The sequence below is a fragment of the Desmodus rotundus genome, chromosome 1, assembly GCF_022682495.2.
Source record: "Desmodus rotundus isolate HL8 chromosome 1, HLdesRot8A.1, whole genome shotgun sequence".
Taxonomy (NCBI): Eukaryota; Metazoa; Chordata; class Mammalia; order Chiroptera; family Phyllostomidae; genus Desmodus; species Desmodus rotundus.
This window is the reverse complement of record NC_071387.1, coordinates 3,194,451-3,217,216: the sequence shown is the minus strand read 5'-3', so window position 1 is coordinate 3,217,216 and position 22,766 is coordinate 3,194,451. Positions and strand designations below refer to the sequence as shown.

Below are 22,766 nucleotides of genomic sequence, written 5' to 3'. Positions count from 1 at the left end.
GGGGCGAGCCCTCCCCCGGACTCTCAGTCTTGAGCTCCCAGCCCCTCAGATCTCTGTCTGGTTTTTTGGCCCTCGCGACCCATGTGCTCTAACCGGTAAACGCACAAGCCCGCCGCCCAGAGAAACAAATGCCATCAACGTCTCAGGTTCAATTCTTCCCACGTGTTTTAATATACCTACATACACACATTTTCATTCATTTCCTTATTTTACAAATTGAGAAAATATATAAACTCTTCTGAAATATTTGTTGATAATACTGTTCACCTTTTTGTGTTAACCAAATCTGTCAGCATTTAACATTATTGCATAATATTCCATTCTAGGAATATACAGTTACTTAACAAGTTTCCTATTAAGAAACATTTAGTTTTTCCTGTTTTTCATATGATAAGTGTGCCATTTGGATATACTAGTATTTCCTTAGGCTCTGGACGTGAAATTGCTGGACCACAGAGTATGTACATTCTTGAGGGTTCGCTGTGTCTTACCAGACAGTCCGCCAAAAGGAACATACAATTTATGTTCCCATCGGCACGGAGGCCGGCACGTTTGAGAGAGAGGTGTGACTAAAGGCTAAATGCCTTCCAAAAAGAAAATACTCTTTTGCTAACTGAGTATTTATTGAGTGTCTGTATTTGCACAATGCTGTTTGGGGTCCTGGGGAGACTCTGGGGACCCGGGACCCCGACACTGGTTTGCCTGTGCTCTCCCTTCCCCAGTCACGGCAGGTTTGGGAAAATGTCTGGCTTTGCAGAGAGTTAACCAACATCACATCATGATGTAACTGAAGTGACAATGGGGAGGACCCTTGGGGGACACTGGGGCTGCACCCTGGCACCGACAGGACATCGCTGTGTATGGGACACCGCTCACCCCACTGTGCTCCCTGTGCTCTGCCTTGTACAGATTGGGGAGCAGCCTGCAGACGCGACTTCCCTGCCCAGCGGGGTCCTGCTCAGGGGCTACCCATGGGAGACACATGTTCTGGCTGAGGCCACGTGGCAGAGAAGGGACAGAGAAGGGACAGAGTGGCATGGGCTCCGGACAGCCCAGAGTTCGTGGGGGAGCATGGGGGCATGTAGGCAGAGGGGCTGCAGAGGCTGCCCCGCGGGTCCCCGCTGCTGGCTAATCCACCGCCCCGCTGGCTCCTGCACCCTGTTTAACGACTTGCGGCCTGGACCCCATGGGAGTCCTTCTCCATCTGCGGTGCCTGCAGCGTTTTGCTTTCCTGACAGGGGAGACCTGGCCACTCCAGGAGGCCTGAGTGTACCTGAGACCCGCACGGCAGCTCTCCCGTCTAACAGCCAGTTTTCCTGGAAACAATGGAAGACGGTGCACATTTCTTCCCCAGGGGCAGCCTCCACATGAGTTCCGCAACCAGCTCGGAGAGGGCGTCCTCTGTGAAAAGCACACACATTTACACGCCAGGAGGCTGCCTGGGAAGAGGAGGTGCACACGCACGTGCAGAGAAGTGAAAGCAGCCTGAGGAAACGGTGCACCCACGACTTCCCTCTGACGCTCACCTACACTCACATCCACCGAGAGCGCGGCCTCACCAGCGGGGAGGGCCAGAGCACAAGGGCCTGTGCTCCTGAAGCTGCGGATCCTCTCCTTGTGCTGGGGGCACACACAGTGGCCTCCTGGCAACAAAGTGTTTACAGGACGCGACTATCCTCTGCTGCCTTGGGGACTTGGGTTCTGTGGTTCCCGAAAAAGCGTCAGCTGCAATTGTTTTCAACAGGACCGAAGGGTGAAATCAACGCCTCTTCCTTTTCAAATAAACTTGAACCTGATGACGTCAGTTCTCAAAGCTCCACAACACACGTCATCGCGGTCACGCCCTGTGTCTTCTCTCCTAACCATCAACACTGCAAACAGCTTACTGACACACATATACAAACACAACCAAGCGTATACAAACACAACCAAGCGTAGACAGTGGGTGAGAAATGCCCCACCCCCTTAACTTCTTCCACTTCCGTCTTCTCCCTCACTGTCATCGTCACAGTGGAAGATGTCTCGGAACAGGAAGACCTGCTTCGGCGCTGCTGGAGTCTGGGGCTCCCTGCCTCTTTTCTCCATCTTCTTCTCCAGCTTTTCCTTGAGCAGAGGCAGGCTCGTCTCATACAGGTAGTCTATAATCTCTGAAGGAAAGAGTTAACTTTGAAGTGATGTGTACAAGGCCTCGCTCCAAGGTCAAGGGGCAGTGGGCAGGATGGATGTTCCTGGCCCGGGCTGGGATTCATGTGCAGGCCCTTGTTCTCACTGGTCGGCTCACAGCCGCTCACTCCGTCCTCTCCAGGGTCCCGAGACAGGCACTGCAGCTCCCCATTTTTCAAATGGGGAGCCCGAGGCCCCACGACACACTATAACACGTGCCCGAGTTACGGACTTGGTCGGGGTGAGGCCAGGGTTCACCCCTGGGCAGGGGTGTCTGCGGCATGCGGGTGTTGCTCGATCGCACACCGCAGGGCAGGGGGCCCCGGACACTGGGGCCGGGCAGAAACTGGAGATGCTCGGGCGAGCCTGTGAGAGAAAATCGAGCCTCCACAGCCGGCCTGCAGACGAGCACTCAGTGCGGGCAGCAGGCCCGCTATGTATATTTTTAGCAAGTTCCCCACAAGACTCGGGTGACCTGAGCTTGGAATCACCTATCTAACCACCACACACGGCCGAGAAGGAGGAACCGGGCACCTGTTTCTCCTGGAAGTGTGTGCACACGCACAGGACGGCAACCGGGAAGCACTCAGGGTCAGATACCGAGTGCTTGCCGCACACCGAGCACCTGCCGCACACCGAGCGCCTGGCAACCGCCCTTCACTCGTGCGTGACCTCGTGTGGTGCTTCGGAACGTCCTGCCGGGCAGGGGTCAGGATGGGCCAGCTGTCGGCATTTTACAGCGGGAGACGCGGGGGCTCTCAGGAGTGAAGGCACTTGCCCAAGGCCGCTACCAGTACGGGGTATCAGGCACCGCGCTCTTAATGTCGCAGACATTGAGAATACTGACCTGGAAAGGTCTTCTTCTGCCAAAAGGGAACACAGGTGGCCTTCAGCTTATAAAACTTACTTTGGACATAAGACGGAGGAACGTCCCTTTAGGAAGGAAAAGGTGGAAACGGTGTCAGTTCAAAGCGCGATCGGTTTGGCACTAACGAGTCCAGCACTACCAGGGACACTGACTGAGTGAGGTCTGCAGACCCAAGCAGCTTTCCTAACCCTGAACCTGACATCGCCACGGCCACAAGTGCAAAGAAATAAGACACATACGGCGAGCTATTGACCATTTGGTTAACACACACACACACACACACACACACACACACACGGATGAAAGTAGCACCAGGTGGGCTCTGTTCAGATTGGAGCAACTCAATCACTCACGGGGAAGACGACACAGAACACGGGCCAGCACATACTGACGCCCGCCCTACGCCTGGCCCTGCCCGAAGCCCCTCCCAGGGGGCGCAAACACGCCTCACCCCCACTCTACCAGGGAGTCACTGCTCTTCGCCCTCACTGTAGAGACCGGGACACCAAGGCATAGAGAAGTTGTGCAGGACCTCACAGCTAACGGGGGGCACAGCTGGGACAACAGGGTGATTCAACTCCAAATTCTACCCTCTTCACCACTACACTCGGACAAATACTTCTTTGTCACCATTCAAAGGCAGGTGTCCCCCGAATTTTTATTTTGCAAAGTCAAAAAAAAAGCAGACTCTGATGATGTTTTGGTGACTCAAATACATTTTCACTTCATAGTAACTAAGACTGAAACAACCAAGTCTTACATTTTTTTAAAGTGAAAATCATTAACTTCACCTCCTGGACACTTTCTCAAACAATAAAAGTGACTTATTTGTTTCAGTAATTGACTGGCAGTTAAAAGGACTAGTGTGGACAATTTTATCTGTTAAGTAGGTAGAGGCAAACGATGATTGGGCCCTTTGAGCCCCTGTGTCCCCACCAGGCACCTCCCCAGGTCCTCACTGGGTCCTATTAAGCCATCGTGTGGGTGAGGAAACCGAGGCAAGTTGGGGAACAGGCTGGACAAGGACGGCTACATAACGAGGGCCAAGACTCAGCGCCAGGTCAGCTGACTACAAAGCCCAAGTCCTAGGGCACCGCGCCACCCCACTTGCCCGGCGCGATGTTCCGCAGGCCCAGGTCGGGCTTTGAGAAGTGACAGTAATTGGTCTGGACACTTTTAAACTAAGCAGGCATTGTATCTCATTGGGCTAAGATGCTGTCTTCAAATCCCACCTGACTAATTCACAAGGAGGTTTGAAGAAGCTGAAGAGATTGGACTTCCAGTTTAATTATTTCTCACTGTTTTAATTCATTATTAAAGCTTTGAAAATGTACTATTTCAAACAGTATTTGACTAGATGCCACAATCTCCATTTTACAGCTTTGAGATTTATAAATCTTAAGTAAAACAATCTATTTTTAAAAAATACATGTAAGTTTTATTTAAAATAATAAAAAATGCAATTTAAGGAGTCCTATGATAGGAAACAATATGACAATATATACAAAAACTTACTGGAGAAATCAGAGCTTAAAAAGTGGTTTGTTAATATAGAGGGAGGGCTTTGTGGACACAGCCTTCAGTCGGGAGGTGGCAGGGTACACAGCAGGGTCCCCTTCCTTCTGAGCACCTGACACCATCACCTCTCAGGGACCCGCCCTGCTGGGGAGCTAGAAAAGGACAGGGTTTGGAACTACGGGCACCTGTCTGTGACTCCCTGCAGGGCCCGTCACTGAAAGATTCCAGTTCTCCTAGGTAAATTAAAAAAAAAAAAGATGGACTCTCTTCTGGCCACATCCCAAGGTGTAAGTCACTGACCCCCGAACTGGTTTACACCCTTCCTGACGGATCAGTGACAAGTTCACCCCGGCAGCCGCGCTCCTGTCCACCTTCCAAACCAAAGGCCAAACAACCCCTCCACACCCCCACCTCCCAAACCCACCAGCACCTGCACCCACAACTCTCAACAGAGGGACTGTGCTTTGCGGGCCAGCTGCCCTCTGAGCGCCAGGCCGGCCAGCGCGACAGTGAGAGTGCAAGCCGCTGTCCCCGGTCGCAGGACGCGTTCAGAATGCAAGGACTGCAGCCAAGATGGTGCCCAGTGAAGCCCAACAGAGCAGCTCCTAACACAGGGAGGCTCCTCAGGCCTCAGACAAGATGCAAATGACTACCTGCCGAGGGAAGCAAGCCGAGGGGAACCACAGGGCCCCCCTGCGGTCTCAAAGTAGCTCCCTGTGGCCCTCTCACCACCCAGAGAAACCTGTCACTGAGAGCAGCTGCACAGAAAACACAGGGGCCAGTAGAGCCCAGGGATCAGAATCAGCGCCTCCGGGGGGATGGGATGAGCAACAGGGACACAGCCTCACCCACCACGTCCCTGCTGGAAAGACAAAGCCCGGCTCCAATCACAAGCAGCCCTGGGGCACTCCGCCTGAGGGGGAGGCCTCCGGACAGGCTGCCTGTGCTCCTCCAGCGTCCCTGTGCCATCAGAGACAATGGCGGACTCTGCAGACTGCAGGGCATGAGGAAAAGGAACCATACCACACGTGACCCCAGACTGCACCTCAAGTCAGGGCAAGTGCTATAAAGGACATCAGGGGGACACTAGGTGACCTCTGAATGTGGGCTGGGCTTACAGAATTGTGTCACGTCAAAATTCCTCAGGATGACAACCTTAGAGTAACACCCTTGTCCCGGGCCGCCATCTACCGCCGGCTGTCAGACGGTGAAGGGGACATTTCACTCCGGGGGGCGGGAGAGGGGCAGAGTGGGAACGTGACAGTGTGGGCTTCCCTGTGCGAGTCTCATAACCTGTCAGCTCTCTGAAGCTTCCACAATGCTTTGCACACATCTCACTCACTCCTGCTGGTGTTGGGGCAGGGTAGGGGCCCCAACACACATAGACGTAAATGCGACTTCTAGACAAAGTCCGTGGGTTTCAGCCGGGTCCCCAAAACCTGACAGGCAGTCATTTCTTAACAGTCACAGTTACTTTTTCATTAGCTTCACCACAAATGGTCTTACCCAATGGTACTAGCAAGGTCTTCCCAGTCTATTTCATTGGCATCTTCCACGTTTATTTCATACAATCTGCGAGAAAACGTAAAGATGAAGTTTTCCAGCAAACGTTGGCACGATGGGCCCCTTCAGGGACTCCAACGACTCAGAGCCAAAGGCACCACACGGTCCCTGGTGCCAGTCCCTCCCCCGCCCCCCACGTTACACGGGCCCAGCAGGGTCGGAGTGCTGGCCAAGGTCACTGAGTGGGTGGGTTACAGGCCAAAACACCCCTCCACCAAACCACACTGCTGTCTCACGGTAAAAACACGACCTCGTGACTCACTGCAGACACACGGAACAGTGCGTGTGTGCTCAGCACCACGTTAGAGATGTGTGTTGTGGCCTTGACGCTCACTTGCTCACAGACCCCACGTCCCTGAGGAGGTCGGGGACCGTCCCCACTCCACAGACGAGGCAGTGGGGCTGGGGGCCCGAGTCACTTGGGGAAGATTTCGTGACGAGCAGGTGGTGACAACCCTGGACTGGAGAGGCCCTCCCCAGCTCTGCTTGTCCCTGCTGCCTCTCTGGTGGGGCAACGGGAGGCACCCCCACGCCATCAGGGCCGCGTTCAGCACAGAGCAGGGAGAAGGCAGCTGGCCAGGGTGGCCAGAGCCCAGAGCACCCCCTGCTCTTTGCTGTCTCCCCTTTGCCATGGGCCCAGGCCCCCCTGACACACGGGCTTCCCAAACCAGACCCCCACCGCCCCTTCCTTCAGGACAGGGGACTCTGCGAGGACCAGAACTCAAAGGCGAACCCAGAGGCCACACCCCAGCGACGCAGACTAGCATGGGCTGGAGAGCAGCAGGCTCAGCCTGGACCGTCGGCCCCCTTTCCAGCCGACAGGAGTCACGTGTGTCTGCACGGACACCTTCCGAGACCGAGAGAACTGCATCCGGAGCGTGCAGTACACTGTGCGCACATTACTTCATTCCCTCCCCCCGAGACACCAAGAGGCAGCTGCTGTTGTCGTCATGCTCATTTAGGATGAACGACCCAAGACCTGGAAAGGCGGAGACATGTCCAAGGTCATACGTGGAGAAAGTGCTGGAAAGGGGGTCTGAACCGGGGCAACCCTGCTGCACTCTACTGTGTGACAGCCGCCTTGGGGCCAGAGAGGCCGGGGAAGCCGTGCCGCGTTGTGTGTCCGCACCTTTCGATCAGGTTGACCTTGGCCTGCAGCGCGTTGACGCCTCGGTAGACGTCCAGACCGTTCGTCATCCTCTTGGTCAGGATTTCTGTCCTGTGTCAAAACAAAGAAAAACACAGCGTGTTCTGGGGCCAAGTTTCCAGTACTTTTCTCATCTAAACTGCCCTTTCTCAGAACCACTTTCCAACGCCTGCTACTCATTGCTGCTGACATTGGCCGCCGTCCACAACACACCTTTTTCACACGCAGCGGGGAAGAACAAATAAGGGGACAGAAAGTTGACGGTTACCGAACCCGACGACGACTACAGGAGCTCCACGTTTGTGTGTTATTATAGCATTTCCAGAATGAACCACTTTAAAAAGGGAAAGAAGAATAAGCCCATGAGCAGTTGCTAAAGGAAACCGTAAGCTCAATTTTTGATTGTTTATAAAGCAGATGGCCCTGGCTGGTGTGGCTCAGTTGGTTGGAGCGTCATCCTATAAACCAAAGGGTTGTGGGTTTGATTCCCAGACGGGGCACATGCCTGGGTTGTGGGTCCAGTGCCCAGGTGGGGTGCGTACTAGAGGCTACTAATCAATGTTTCTCTCATATCAACGTGTGTCCCTATCTTCCTTCCTTCTCCTCTGTCTCTCTAAAAAAAAAACAACAAAAAACCGAAACCAAATAGAACGGACAGATACTGCTCTTACTGCCACAAGCAGCAGCTGGATGCTGGCAAGACAGATTCGGTGCAGCGGCCTCTATCGCCCACCACTACAGGCTGGAGGAAAGGGTGACTGACGCTCCGATGAGAGCAGCAGCCTGACGTAGACTATTTCAAAAGTCCTTGTCGGGCCCTGGCTGCTGTGGCTCCGTGGACTGAGCACCAGTCTGTGAACTGAAAGGTTGCCGGTTCGATTCCCAGTCAGGGCACATGCCTGAGTTGTGGGCCAGGTCCCCAGTGGGGGCACACAAGACGCAGCCACACACTGATGTTTCTCTGTTTCTCTCTCTCTCTCTCTCTCTCCCTCCTTTCCCCCCTCTCTGAAAATAAATAAAGTATTTTTTTAAAAAGTCCTTGTCTTCATGGCAAAGCCTGCCACAGTGTGATGGGACAGGTCGTTAGCTGACACAGTTTTCTCCTGTCCTGACGAGGGAGAGCCGTGACACCCAGGTGGCATTGCTGGTCTCACTGACAGCTCACCGGTTTGAAACGTGTCACATGAGGCCACTACAATGTCACGTGAAGTAAATACAGCGTTCTCCTTTCTCTTCACAAGTGCCCTACTTTTTCCTTCAAGTTAAAAAGCAAGTCTTGAACGTTATTTAACCAGGCAGACTGTGAAGGTGACCTCCCCAGTTTAATGCGTAGGCTCGGTCCTCCAGTGGAGGCTCATACGCGCTCCTCATTCCGTCTAAAACGCAGGGGTGAGCAGGGGCCTGGCTCCTCTACCTTATACCCCCCCCTCCAGCCATTCTCTGTTCTCTGCAGTCTACTCCCCTGAGCAGAGTCTTCGGTGAAAATAAACAACTCTACGAGGGAACGCAAGGTACATCAACAATAAACAGTAAGCAGCTGGGTGAGGGCCGACTTAACTCAGGCTCTGACACCAGGGGAGCTGAGGCGGCGCAGAGGACAGGGCAGGCTTTCCACACCGCGGCCCCACGGATGTCACCAGCAACCTCGCCCACCCACCCTCTGGGGAAACTGTGCAGAGAGGGAGGAATAGCTTGTCAAAATTTACACAAGAAGCCTTAAAACTTACCACTTACTTTTACACTGCATCCAATTCCTGGTTTCTACTTTCGCCTCGACTTCTACCCAAGATATGCCCTTGTAGAGCTTTTCCCGGACAATCGACAGGCAGCCTTCGGGGTTTTCTTGGAGTTTAGAATCTACCTCTCTTAAGTCCTGGGGAGACATTTTCTTTAGGATCACTTCTTCCACAGCCTTGATTAGCTTCTGGGTCTCCGTCTTGCTCCAGGCACCGTGGTTCCTTTCTGTGGGTGTACAAGGAAAGCCCTGGAGTTGCTAGTCCATTTGCTTTCAAACACAGTACTGGAAAGGAAATGATGACGACAGGTACACGTCATCACACGTTTACCCAAACCCACAGAGTGCTCGCCACCAAGGTGACCCCGGGGGCCGCAGTGGGTGCAGCGGGGCACATGACTGGGAAGGCTCACGGACTGTAGCAGACATGCCCCTGGGGGGCCAACGGGGCCGGGGGGGGGGGGGGGGGCTGCGCAAGGCGCAAGGGAAATCTCGGTACCTTCCTCTCAATCTTGCCATGAACCCACCACTGCTCTACACAATGGAGTCCGGAAAAGAAAGAAAACCCGACCCTTTCTGGAAGACAGCAGCAGCAGCCTGACCACGCACACTGTGAGAGCACTCGGGCTGCAGGCTCCTTTCAGAGCCAAGGCCAGGGGAGCCCTTTCTTAATGCAGGGAGGGTCTTTTTTGTAACTGCAAAAAAGTTGGTCTTCCCATTTCTGCGAGTAATGTCTCCTGCAGGAGACTCTGAGGCTCCCCACGTTTTACGGGACGACTGTAACCAGACAAGTGTATACCATGTGCCGACTTCTCCCCAGGAGCCCCCTGGGCCAGACGAACTGCAGCAGCGACACCAGCATGGACGCCCCGAGCACCTCCGGGGCCGTCGCCTGGGCAGGGAGTCAAAGCTGATGGAGTCTAGACATCCAGTCACGCTGGGGTGGAGGCCGCGACCCTCAGCCTGCAGACGCCTTTGGTCCGGCCCACCCGTGCTGTTGTCACTTCTCCCCAGTGACAACTTGGATGAATATTTAAAAATCCGAGAGTTCCAAGGGGAAAAGAGATGCCCAGGTTTCACACGTATAAAACAATCCAGACTTTTGCTTTACTTCTTGGAAACGAGAAGAATGAATGGGCCACATGGAGTCTCCGCATGGCATCTGTGGCTGCATTTGGTGGCACAAAAGGCCTGGTCCCCAACTCAGGCCAGGGCTGACCACGCACTGGCCACAGGGACGCCCGGGGCTCCACCTGCCCGTGTGGCGGGCGCATGGCAGCCCCCCGCTACCAGTGACACCAGCTAGGTCTTCTTAAAGCAACTGGGGGCTTTTCATGAGCAGAATACAGCCAAGGGAGCTTTCGCCAGAGGAGGAGGAAGAGATGGGAGATGACCACCACTGGTTCTGAGGGCAGCCCCTGCCTACCAGGCCTGAACTGCTCCCCCCACCCCCTCAAAGCCTCCTTGCACCTTGGGAAGGGACCTCTCTCCGCCCACCCTCTCTTGCCCTCCAGCTTCCTTGGAATCAGTCCACTTGGTGGTCATAGTCGCACTGAAAGCTGCTGAACTGAGGAGTGGGAGCAATTGGTCTGTGAGTAAAGGCCATGGCTTCATAAACGCACAGGAGGAAACGGAATGAATCAGCATTAGGGAATGGCTAAAAAGCAATGGCCACAACAAGTCCCGGGCACGGGGTCACAGTGGCTGACGGCCTGCCGGGCTCGCCCCTTCACCCCGGCGGGCTCACCCAGGTGGGAACTGGAGACCACAACTCACCACTGCTGATCTGGGAGTACTTCAGGGCGACGGAGAGGCTGCTTCGAGCCACCAGATCCCCAATCTTCTTCCAGTCGTTGCCGTGCAGGGAGTGGTATATCTTTAACTTCTTGGTGTCCCCTTTGCTGTACCTACGAGAAAGGAAACCCGTCACAATTGCTTTTCGATTTTAATTTCTTTTGTAGCTGGGCAAAATTCACACCACACCCGGTGGCCAGTTTTAAAGCATCCGACTCAGCGGCATTTGGCACGGTCACAATTTGTGCGACGGTCACCTCCATCTGGTTCTTAAGCTTGTTTTTTTTTTTTTTTTAAAGATTTTATTATTTTCAGAAAGGGGGAAGGGAGAAAGAGGGAGAGAAACATGGACACGCAAGGGAAACATCAGCTGGCTGCCTCTTGCACATCTCCAGCTGGGGAACTGGCCCGCGGCCCAGGCATGTGCCCCGACTGGGAATCGAGCCGGCGACCCTTTGCTTCACAGTCCGGCGTTCAATCCACTGAGCCACACCAGCCAGGGCAAGTTCTTAAGCTTCTTAATCACTACCCCACCGCCACCAAAGGGATATCTTGTTCTCATTAAGCGATTCCTCCCAATTAATGCTCAGTTGTTAAAGGAGAAAAAATACCCTGACCACAGCCTACAAAGCCACCCACAGCAGGCCACCCACAGCCTGCCACAGCACTGAATTAACTACAATACTATTGTCCCTGCAGAGTCCGCTGCAGTCCTGGGAGAGCTGGCTGGGGCGGGCTGACCAACGACCAGAGCTTGGGTCACTTCCTGTCCCGGCATCTCGACTGTGATCACCCTAGAAACCAGTCCCCGCTGCACCAGGCCAGAGGCCCGGCTAGTGCACATCGCCCAGAGCAAACATCAGGATTGGGGTATTCCCCACCCAAACCCTACAGGCCCTGCATTTCATGCACCGCACAACACAAACTTCTCGATGTGCCCACAGAGCCCGCTGCTTTCTGCCACTCAGCCCTCGGGCCCTTGAGGCTGCCAGCCCGCACCGGCCAGGACGGCTCCTGCTGAGTCTGATGCGGGAGCTCCCTGACTCCCTGAGCCCGAGGCTCCCGTGTCCTCTTCAGAGAGCTCGGCCTTTCCCTGCACTCGCCATGACCGGCAGCTCCACACCGAGGGGCTCCCTGCTCACCTGTCTCTTCCCCAGACTTCTGCGGGCCGACAGAGACATGATGTGAGCCGTGTATGTTTAAAATTTCCTAATGGTTGTACAAAAGTTAGTTGTATCTCGTCTTAATGAATTTTTTACTTAATCCAACATATTAAAACCGCAGTCTTTCCGACATGCCATTAGTACCCACAAGGACTGAGCCAGTGCACATTCTGCCTCACCCCGAGGCTTCCACCCCGGGGTGCTTTCACTCTCACAGCACGTCCCCTTCTGGAGCAAGGACACCCCCTTCTCCGCAGCCACAGGAAGCCGGTGGTCACGGAGACCGTGCACTCAGCTATGGAGGGCAAGGCCCACAAGGGCAGGAGCCCCGCGTCGGTTCCACACGCAAACACGTTACTGAAGGAAAGGACAACAGACACTCCCATGGATGGAGTGACAGGAAAGCCTCCTTTCTGACGTGCTGCAGTCCCCGACCAGGGCCGGGCCGGGGTTTGCGCTGTCACTAAGGCAGCACCCAAGCGGCCCTGGGAAACCCCCGTCTCTCTGACACCGGGCAGCAGCCGACCATCAGGACGGAGGGCTCCGCGCTCAGAAACCCCTCTCCTGTTGCAGAGGACAGGGAACAGAGACCCGGCACCCGGCGCTGTTGAGAACTGTGCCTTCCAGCAGTTTCCTCCTCAAGGCCAGCAGGGCATCCGTGAGGCTAGCAGAGCGAAAGCACCCTGGAAGCTGCAGGGAAGGATGGCAGAGAGTAACGAGGACACCAAAACGAGGGGACGGGTGCTGCCTCCCAAGGCCCTGCAGAGCCTTAAATTCTTGGATTTGGGACTTCTACCTTTTTTCAATTAAGAATTCCTGAAATTGGAAAGATATTCTAAGAACAAATGGTGAACACAACACAGACCATGTGGCACAAACACGTGAGTGAGCTTTATTATCAGAAGGGCAGCCTTTCACTACTCCAAAAATCCCACCCCCACACCGCCGTCACAGGCAGGAAAACGTCCCCTCGCCTGCCGCCACTCATTTCCCAAAGCATGCTTCCGAGTCCCACTTCCACTGCATCCTCAGTGCTTCCCACAAAGTCTGTCCTCACCTGTCTCCAACTGGGGCTGGGGACAGTGGGCAGGGCAGGCGTCAGTCTGTGTGGGGAACCTTTCCTCTCCTGAGGAAAAGGTTCTTTTGGTAAAGACTTAACAAAAGAAACCAACGTCATACCCACATGGGCAGTTCAGTGGCTGCGCATGTCTCAGTGCGGAATCACGTGGCTGAGCAGGACTCCGTGGCCCTGCGGGATTGGGCCACTCGGCCTCCCCGAGGGAGCCCCATCACCGAGTGCTGGCTGCGAAAGGCCCTCGGACAGGCCGGTGCTTTCAGGCTGTCCCCTCATCCCTGAGCAGAGAAGGCACCCACAGCCCACCCTGCGCCTGCGTTTGTTTTATTTGGAATGTTGGAAACAAACTCTAATTGGGTATATAATTTAGGGAAAAAGCAGAGGAGAGAACGGCCATCAGCACCTAAGTGCTCGGGGGGCACTAAATCCACCCGACTCCCACTGAAGGGACCTCCCGCTGCAGCTCACCTCCACCTGTGCACAGTCGTGGAAAGCCAAAGAACTGCGCTAAGGGCTCGGGCAATGCCACTGGGAAGGGACGTCTGGGTTCACAGGGAGTGCACAGGTTCACCGAGAACACTCGCTGAGTGTCAGTGAGAGAGGCAGAGCGTGTTGAGTGTCAAAAGGGAGGTGTAAGGAAAGAGCAGAGGACTTGGGGGTGGGGGGGCGAGGCACAAAGGTCAGAGACGTGGAAACGGAAATGGGCCTGGGAGACCGCACCTGACAACAGGCACACACCTCGTTCCACACACACACACCGCCATGGCTTTTTTGTATCCCACCTGTCGTGGGGGACACTGATTTACAGTGTCAGCGAGGACCAGAGAAACGTGTGTCAAGCCTCGAGGACGATACTCTTACCTGCCTTTGTAATTGTTGACATCAAACATCTTCTTTGCTCGGTAGTACACGAGTTTCCAGGGCCGGGCAATGCCCTTGCCTGACAGAGGAAGAAGGGCGGTCAGCAGGGCACACAGCGTGGCAGGGAGCGGTCGCCGTGGTGGAGGAGCCCAGAAGAGCCTTTCCACGACCCCACCACCCCAGGCCGGGGCAGGGTGCAGAACGTCACCAGGCTCCTCGGAGTCTCGGAAACCCGGGCACTTTATGTACATAGAGGCTCCAGCTTCCGGTCTCCTAAACTCATGGACGAGACCCTTGTAAAGGCAAAGTGTGTAGAGGAAGGAAGGCTACGGTGGGGGACCGTGCCAAACGTCCTCCATAAGAGAAACCACCTTTCCAAACGAACAGGCCTGCCTCGCAAACCCCCACCCCCACAGGTGACAGCCCCTCCACAGGGCTCTGCCTTTCCTGGGTGCGCTCCAGAGAAAGCCTCAGAGGTAAACTGCTCCAAGTTCAAGAGCGATTTTCCCGGTCCAATCCTGTGTTGCTTCACCACCTTCTGATTTTCCAAACGTCACCTCTAGGAGGGGACTCCAGCTACAAGGGACATACACAGCCACACCTGAAACCCTCCGGAGCCCCTGCTGCGTGGGAGGACGTGCTTCGGGCAGTGAGTGGAAGCATCCACCATGAACAGGAAGAGCAACCCAAACCATAATTATGGCCAAGAAGGAAAGCGGGAAGCAGGTGTTTCATTCTTCCTAAAGTCTGTAAAGCACCATAGTTGGCAGGCGTGAACACACTCCTAATCCCCCCAACACAGGCTGCCGCCGAGAGTACTGTTCCCACAGCAGCATTAACATGTGCCGACCGGGCCGGGCGCTGCACCAAATACGCACCACGGGTTCTCCGTGTGAGGTGGATGGCCGTGGCGGGTCAGAGGGAGCGGTTCCGAACTTACCAATGTGCAAGCGAAAGGCGTGTTTTCTCTTTAAGTCGGTGATCACAGCTTTCTCCTCTGGGTATCTGTCCGTGTACAGCAGCTTGTCCGCACTCTCAATTCCCGTCAGGGACAGAAATTCTTGCACGTTTTTCTCTAATTGCTTATTTTCCTTCACAGAAAACTTGCCAAACCTAATGGCAACACCTAGGAGTTGGGGCAGGAGAAGGAGTGTCTGTCGTCAACGAGTAAAGGCCAACCCAGCAGTGCGCTCCAGCAGTAACCGCGCAGGGCCCAGCCCGCGCCTGCCTGGGAGCCTCCTCACTCGTGCGCTGGATGCTCAGCGCCCTGTCCCATGGTGGAGCTCGGCTTGCCGAGTTTGAGCCTCGCTCTCCTCCCCAAGACTCCCCTGCTCATCCCATTCCAAGGGACCTTTCCTGGCTCACTAACCTCCTTTTAAAATAGTCCTGAGCCACAGCAGCCAGGGCTAAATTGTCTATTTTTCAAAGGTAATCTCTTCCACATGATGAAGTCCCTAAGGCCAAAGCCCCCTTCTCCCTCCCAGTGACCGGTGGCACAGACCCACACAGCTGGCCCCAGGTAACTGCGGCTCGCGTTAGTACACAGACGTCCATGTAGTTTGTGGTTAGGTCCAACAGGCTTCCCGGGAGGGTCTCATAACAGTGAGATCAAGGAGGGGACCAAGTTGGGTCTTCTTTGAAACGTGTTCACTCCACCAGCTCACCCTCAAATTAATGACTCAGGGAAGGAAACTGCACCTCATCAAAGTTGATGACTTAACGTCTTTAACCTTATTTCAGTTGCGTATCCTTCCCAGGCCGTAACCAATTAACCCCCTCCGCCCCTCCCCCAGGCCTGACCCTCTCGCCCGTGGGCTGCCTGGCCCCTGCAGCCCCAGGCCTCCAGCGAGGCCGGGCAAAGAGGAGGACACCAGGGCACTGCACTGGGCCTGTCCCGCAGCTTGGACAGTCATTCTGGAGGGGTGATTATTACAGAATTCTATGCTTGGTGTTCACGAAATTTGATTTACCAAGGTACCCCCAATAAATTCAATTAAGAACCCCAATTCTGGTTGGAGGGAAAGCTGAAAGTAGCTAAAGGATAAATCTTGTGAATCTGTAAATCTGAGCTTTTCACAAAAGAACATCGGGCTTCTGGCCAAGTCCAGCAGACACGGCAGTCCCCCCAGCTCACCCTGCGCTTTGAACTCTTTAAATCGCCCCAGGTCGTCCCGGTACATGCGCTTAACCGTGGTGGCGGCCCGTTCCCCGATGCCAGGGATGAACTCGCGGAGCTGCTTCACGGCAGAGGCCAAGTCCACGTCGGCTGCGTCCGAGTCTCTCGAGTCTTCAGATAAATACCTTGTTTCAGAATCTTTAGCCAACTCCAAATTGCTGTCTTCATCAGTAGGTCCCAACCTAGGGGGGAAGGCGGATGGATCGACACCAAGGTAACACGGTCCTAACAGCTGTGACCGTCTTCTCCCGACATGACTCACTCAGACCAGAGGAGACGTGGTTGGGAGGTCCGAGCTGTACAGTAACTGCTGACGTGGGCGCACCTCAGAGGCCACCTGCAGCCCCAGGCCCTGTTCCTTATTTGACAATTTCTCAGTTGTTTCTGTTTAGATACTGACTTCCTAATAAGCTAAGCCCTCTTCTACCTCCACCGATGCCCAAGATACCTCTCCCTGATCCTTCCAGTGAGTTAGGCTTTACAATAATGATTACTGATTACTTAAATCAGTATCCAGGGTTTCCATGCTTACAGTTATTTTTTTTAAAAAAGACTTTACTTACTTATTTTTAGAGAGAGGGGAAGGGAGGGAGACAAAGAGGAGAGAAACATTGATGTGTGGGAGAAACACCCATCGGTTGCCTCTTGCAGGTCCCCAGCCAGGGAACGGGCCAGCAACCCAGGCATCTGCCCTGACTAAGAATTGAACCAGCAACCTCTTGGTTGGTTTGCAGTATGACATCCATTCCACTGAGCCACATCAGTCACGGATGGTTACAGTTATTTTTGCCGTGGTCAGTAATGGCCACATTTCCCCTTTGCATGGCTTTCTACATATCTATCACTAATACACCCCCAACACTCTGCCAGATGTTCACATCTCTTCATATGTTCAACTGTCTCAACTAACTGCTCAGATAGGAAATTGGAAAAAAAGTGTGCATTTGTCCAAGAAAAGGGCCCACAGTTTTCAGAGGGCTCACAGCCCAGTGTAAGTTAAGCGCCCCAGTCCTAGGACATTCCTGCCTCACTGTCAGGGTTCAGGAAGCGCTGGGTTGGGATGGGCGGAGGATGCCGTGGGCGGGGCCACAATTACCAAGGAGGCAGGGCGGGCTGGTCTCATTCAACTGTGAGAAGGAGCTATGTTAAGCCAGGACAAGCTACCACGTGTGAGAAAGCCATGGGAAACAATCTGTCTCAAGTCCCAGGAACTGAGAAAAAACAAACAAACAAAAACCCCACCTCCCTGCATTTATGCAGCAGATGCTACACTTACATGATAATTACATGTAACAGGTTAAAATTGCTTTTCTTAGTGAGAACCCCTATTCAAGCTTTTCCCTGGTGGACAGCGTTCTCAGGTACCTGCTCCTTCCTTCCGTCCATACACATATGGACAGACCAGGGCAATATGGGGGTCTCAAAAACCCCACTAGACCCCATCACAGAACTTCAGGGCTGGAAGAGTTCTCACCGCAAACCTGAGCTGGCTGCCCACGTGTGCACGGGGAAAGGACGCTGCCTGCCCAGGGCGGCCTTAAACACACACACGCTGCCCTGGTCTACCTCCAGGGCTTCTGCCACCTGTACTGGGCACAATTACCACAGAAGACGGACACCCTCAGAAGGCAGGATGGTCCCGCGTTACCTTTGTGCCTCTTCCGAGCGCGCCTGCGTCTGCTCCTCTGGCAGCCGGGGTGTCGCGCTGTCCTCAGCCAGGGAGCCGTGACCTTCTAGTGAATCGCAGGGTGGGTCCGGGCGCTCACAGCTCGTGGAGTGGCCTGGACAACCACCGCCAGGCACTACGGCACTATCACCAGTGGACCTTCGCCTCCTTTTCTTGGCCCTTTTCTTTAACTTGCAGTGTTCCTTCCTGCCTTCTGAAGTGCCTGAGCCGTGGGCCGCTTGCCATCCCTCAGAGCTGCCGGTCTCAGGATGCTCAGACTCCTGGTTATGGGAAAGCTTTCTCTTTCTTTTCTTGGACTTCCTTTTGTGAGCAGCTCCCAATGGTGCTGTGACCGGGCCTTCGCAGGGCACAGGAAGCAGGGGCTGGGGCTGGGGCTGGGGCAGGCCGGCTCTGGCGCCCTGGCCCCCTTGCTCAGCATCATCGCAGGACACAGCTTCCTTCCGACGCTTCTTCTTCTCCCTGACTTTATGATGTGCTTCTTCTGGCTCATTTTTACGTCGCTTGGTAACTGCATGCAGTTGCTTGGCTTCAGACCCTTTGGCTGGCTCTTGCTCCTTGCTCACGTCAATATAAATGACATCAACATCCTTTCTACCATTCTTCTTTGTGTCCTTAATGTTTTCTTTATCCACCACGACATACATGACGCCTGCGTCGCCCTGCGCCCCCCAAACCCTCCTCTTTTTGGCTGTAGAAGGGGCCTTTTTGGTCTCGTCACAGGGTTCTGATTTTTCCAAAGGTGAAGTGAGAAACTGGCAATCCTTTCTCTTGCTTTTACTCATCGTTCTATGAGACTGTTCACTTGCCAAGGGGCAGTCTCTGAAATTCTCGTGGGCACACATCCGATGTCTTCCCTTCTCCACAGAGCACTTTCTATTTTTCTTGCCAAAGACTGGAGTGTGGGCTTCCAATCTGCTCAACGAGCCTTCCATTTTATTCCTAGAGGGAAATCCAAAAACAATGGTTTATTCTGCAAAGCATTTTAAACATCAGCCTCAGGAGAGAAAAAATCATAGGAAAATGAAATTGTATGACAAACGGCCAGCTGGAGTCACGAGTACACATTTCACGCTATGCTAAGCGCGCAGGGGGCTCACAGGAACCGCTCTGCCCACCCCACTGCCTGTGCGACGGAGGAAAACAAGGAGATGGAGAACTGCAGGGCCTGCAGGGCCTGCACGGCCAGGCCCCGCCCCGCCCCGCAGCTTCACCTTTACCTCTCCTCCCCACTCTGGGCTCCAGCCACACGTCCCCTTTTCTGGTCCCCCAAACGTGCCACAATCCTTTCCCTGGCTCAAGGTCTGCCAGCATCCGATTCCCTGCACCCCTCCTCCTTTCCATCCTTCAGAGTGTGGCTGGAATATCACCGCTTCAAGAAAGCTTTGCCCGGTTAAAACAATGTATCCATTATGATAGCATGTATATATTAAGTGAAAAGTTGGCAATTTTATGTATCTTTTCTCAGTGGGTATGAACTAGGAAAGCTAGGAATGCAGGTACAGGGATTATAACTGGCAAACTCAGGGATCAGGGGCGAGTCTAGAGCCCATCTCTCTTACATCTGTAACCTTTTACTTCTTAATTGGGACAGCAAGGACAGGGGTGTTACAGTTTTATCTATACTCATTTGAACACCCAAAATAAAAAGCAAGGGGCAGGACAAGGGTAAGAATTGCTTTCATTTGTGTTTAAAAACAAGCAATTCAAGGCTATGACTACCTAAGTATTTACCCAAAAAGCAAAGGAAAGAAAGACTTCCCTGACCCCTGGGGCTTGGCCCATTCCCCAAATGCTGTACTGACCTCATAGCAAACTGTACTTTGCTTTTGTAGCAGTTAGTCCAACTGTAGTTTAAAAAATAGTTATTTCATTAGCCATTTAATGCTCCTCTGCTAAAAAAAAAAAAAAAAAAAAAAAAAAAAAAAGGAAATTCCAAGGAGGGTGGTCTGCCTGTGTTTCCGCCACCGAGAAGCCACGCCCCAGAGCTCCATCTCACATCAGAGTGCAGGACCAGCCAGCACCTTCACAGGGGGGACGTCAGGGACCCACTGACCTCAGTCAGAAGGTCACCTCTGCGAGAAAGAGACTAGACGGGCCTTGTTACTGTCCAACGCAGAGTCAAAACTCTGCAGTAAGCTGGGATGAAATTTAACAAGGCAGCAATGTCAATGCTCATGGAGAGCACGAGCATTTTGCAGTTGAAGTACACTAACAGAAACGACCCTGACAAAAGAGATGGTTAAAGGTATGCTTTCACAAACATGTCTTGTAACTCTCCTTTATGTGTTCCTTCTGTGTTTCAACTCTCAGGATTTTATTTCTCTTCCGACTAGTTAATGCGTGTATGTGGCTCAGACACCACCCCTGGCCCGACCTCTCCCCGTGCTCACACAGAAGGCAGCATCCACACGTTCTGGTCTGCACCCTGCAGATCCCCCCGCATCAGTGCTCTTTCAAGGCTGAATGGCCAGCCCATTCTCTACAGAGGCGCCAACTTCTCCTGGGTAGTGAAGACGCTGTGTGGCGAAGGGAGGGGGGCCGCGCATGAACATACGGACTTGCCCCATCAGCCCAGACCCCCAGCCTCAGGGTCTCCCCCTCAACAGGGGTACCCAGAGCGCTGGTTGAAGCCTCCTTCCCTGCCGCCACACAGAGACGATGGAACCTTTTTGAGGTCTCAGCTACCGGCAGGGTGAGTGTCGCAAGCTGCCTTCCTGTTTGGAGAGAGAGTTTATCTGCCTTACCCAGGGACAGGCAAAAGGAGGCTTACAGTTGTGAGTCTGCGGGACACTTTATTACCCCCGTAGTAGTATTTTCCATATGAACAACTGTAACCCCACTTTGGCCTGCCTTTCCAAACTACTGTAGCCCAGCATCTATCAGAGTGCCTGGCTCGTAGGAGATCAATAAATAACTATTTTGGAATGAATGAATACTTCTTTTTGGGGGCCCTGAAGAAAACTCACCACTGGGCAGACAGGCACCATCTACCCGGGACCTGCACACTGCCCAGCCATCGAACTATATCCGTCTAGGTCTGTGCTGTGATGCAGGAGCCACCAGCCCTGCGAGGCTGCCGAGCACCTGACGTGTGGCTGGGCCACAGAGTGCTCGAAGTGTCCTACACACATCAGACTCCAAAGACTTAGCACCGAGACACTAGTGTCTCAGTCATAATTCTTGCATGTTACTTTCCTGTTGAAATAGCAATTTGAATATTGTTAGGTAAAATACATTCCTAATTCCACCCTTTCTTTTTTTTATTATTGCTACTAGCCACAATATTAAATTATGTACGTAACTTGCACGTAATTTTGGGGGGCAGCCCTGCTCGAGACAGCTCACTTGCCTACTCTTTTTGAAATAATTATTTCAAATCTCCTTGACTCTCGATAGACTTCTAAATCCCAGTCTTCCCTCTCACTTGCAGCCAACTGACTTGTCCATGACCTCCCTCACTCGGGCACACACACTAGACAGGGACTTTCCCTCCAAATGCAACATTCTCGCATGCATCCATCCCTTCCTTTCTTTCCCTCTTCCTGCAACAAAGGAGCGGACTCTTGTCCTGCCAAAGGCCATTCCTGCCCACTGGAGCTGGAGGCCAGCCTCCTCCTGCCTCTCAGAGACCACGATCCATCAGGTGACCCACCTCTCTTCCGGGTCTCTAGCCTCTCCCTCAGCACGGGCTCCCTCATAGGAGCACCCCCTCAATCTCTAGACTATTCTGAATGAAACAAAACAAAACAAGTAACAAGGATGCAGCCATCCTTGAGCCCGAAAGTCCCATCCAGCTTTTCTTTCCTCCCCTACACAGCAAACTTTCTTGAGAGAAACTGCCCTCTCCACTTCCTCGCAGTCCATCCACTTCTCAGCCCACATGTAGCTTCCGCCCTCACTACTGCCCTGAGTCTGCTCCAGGGGCGGTGCCTGCGGCCCTGAGCACTTCATTCACTTCCCTGCCCACTTTTCAGGACCTCTTCGTAACAATAAACAGATGATTCCATCAAATGTCCTACTTTCCATCAGTGTCTTTCTTTTTTTTAAATACCTAAGCTTCTCCCTTTGGTTTCTTGAGTTCAACACAAACTTTTAAATACGTGGTCACTTCCCGCTATAAACATTTTGTAGTTTCTCCATTATTCTTAAGATAACGTCCCAAACTGTGCAGTCCTACCATGCCCTTCACCATTGGTCTGGATCATGCCTGCCTCTCCAGCTCTCCTTTCTCTCTGGGTTCCAGACACCCTGCCTTCAGGTCCTACAATACGCCATGCTCCTTTTCATTCTCAGGGACTTTGCTAAAGCAGCTCACTCTCGCAGTAATGCATTTCCTCCGTGTGTTACCTTTCTGGGCTGAGACTGGCCTAAGTTTAAAAGTCACGTCAAGAAAGCCTCTCGGAACGCCTCCCTGGATCCCTTCTCCCTGGTATGCAGCGTTTCCCAACAATCCAGCTGCTTCCCTACTGCACTTGGCTCAGCTGTGCCATGATCGGCGCCCTAAGGGCTGCGATTTCGTCTGGCTCCCAGATAGTTCGATGCCTTTGGAATGAATACATACACATTTATCTCCACTTCTGCGGAACGTGCCGCTTCCCGCCCGACACGGCCGTGCCAAGTCTGGCCCCGGATTCTCCACTACGTGGAAGGCGCCAAAGAGGCCCTGCAGTTCTGAGGTGGGCGTTCCGGGGCCGGGAGGGGCGCAACCACCCGAGGGACGCCTCTCCGTCCCCTTCCGCGCAAAGACCCGACCACGGTCCCCCAGCAGAGGGGACTGGAGTGGCGACCGAGCAAACGGCGCCACCCCCATCCCTGGAGGCTTCAGGACAGAGGCGCGTCTCTCGGAGGAGGAAGACCACAGCTGCCACCAATCCCTTTATATAAGCGCATCTAAAAAAACACCCGGAACAACAAAACCCCGCTTTCGACCTACCGTCCGTAGGCGTCACCACCTTTCCTACACTCCGGAAGTCCGATGTGGAAGCGGAAGTGGTCGTACGTCACTTCCGGTCCACC

At 53.7% G+C, this 22,766-nt stretch overlaps 1 protein-coding gene across 4 annotated transcripts; it reads right to left on the bottom strand.

The window, feature by feature from the left end:
- Nucleotides 1-142: 142 nt before the first annotated feature.
- On the bottom strand, nt 143-22,760 carry TTF1 (transcription termination factor 1). Of its 4 annotated transcripts, none has more exons than XM_024562161.3 (11): nt 22,684-22,760; nt 17,712-18,689; nt 16,022-16,245; nt 14,828-15,013; nt 13,888-13,966; nt 10,771-10,901; nt 8,987-9,221; nt 7,242-7,331; nt 6,056-6,121; nt 3,011-3,096; nt 143-2,147 (listed from the first exon to the last, which is right to left on the bottom strand). In XM_024562161.3, exons 2-11 carry the CDS (start codon nt 18,680-18,682, stop codon nt 1,966-1,968), a joined length of 2,250 nt encoding a protein of 749 aa, XP_024417929.2. In that variant the 5' UTR covers nt 18,683-18,689; nt 22,684-22,760; the 3' UTR covers nt 143-1,965. The 4 variants fall into 4 exon arrangements, 3 of the variants coding, with proteins under 3 accessions (XP_024417929.2, XP_045052726.2, XP_045052725.2); XM_045196791.2 differs by lacking the exon at nt 22,684-22,760 and adding an exon at nt 22,312-22,634; XM_045196790.3 differs by lacking the exon at nt 22,684-22,760 and adding an exon at nt 19,553-19,573.
- Between the last annotated feature and the right edge of the window lie 6 nt (nt 22,761-22,766).

Excerpts from the sequence above, each read along its gene's own strand:
- TTF1 (XM_045196790.3), bottom strand. Across the intron at positions 13,967-14,827 it reads CGCCTTTCGCTTGCACATTG|GCAAGGGCATTGCCCGGCCC; the intron begins GTAAGTTCGGAA and ends TTCCTCTGTCAG. Across the intron at positions 7,332-8,986 it reads ATGCAGTGTAAAAGTAAGTG|GACAGAAATCCTGACCAAGA; the intron begins GTAAGTTTTAAG and ends GTTTTGACACAG.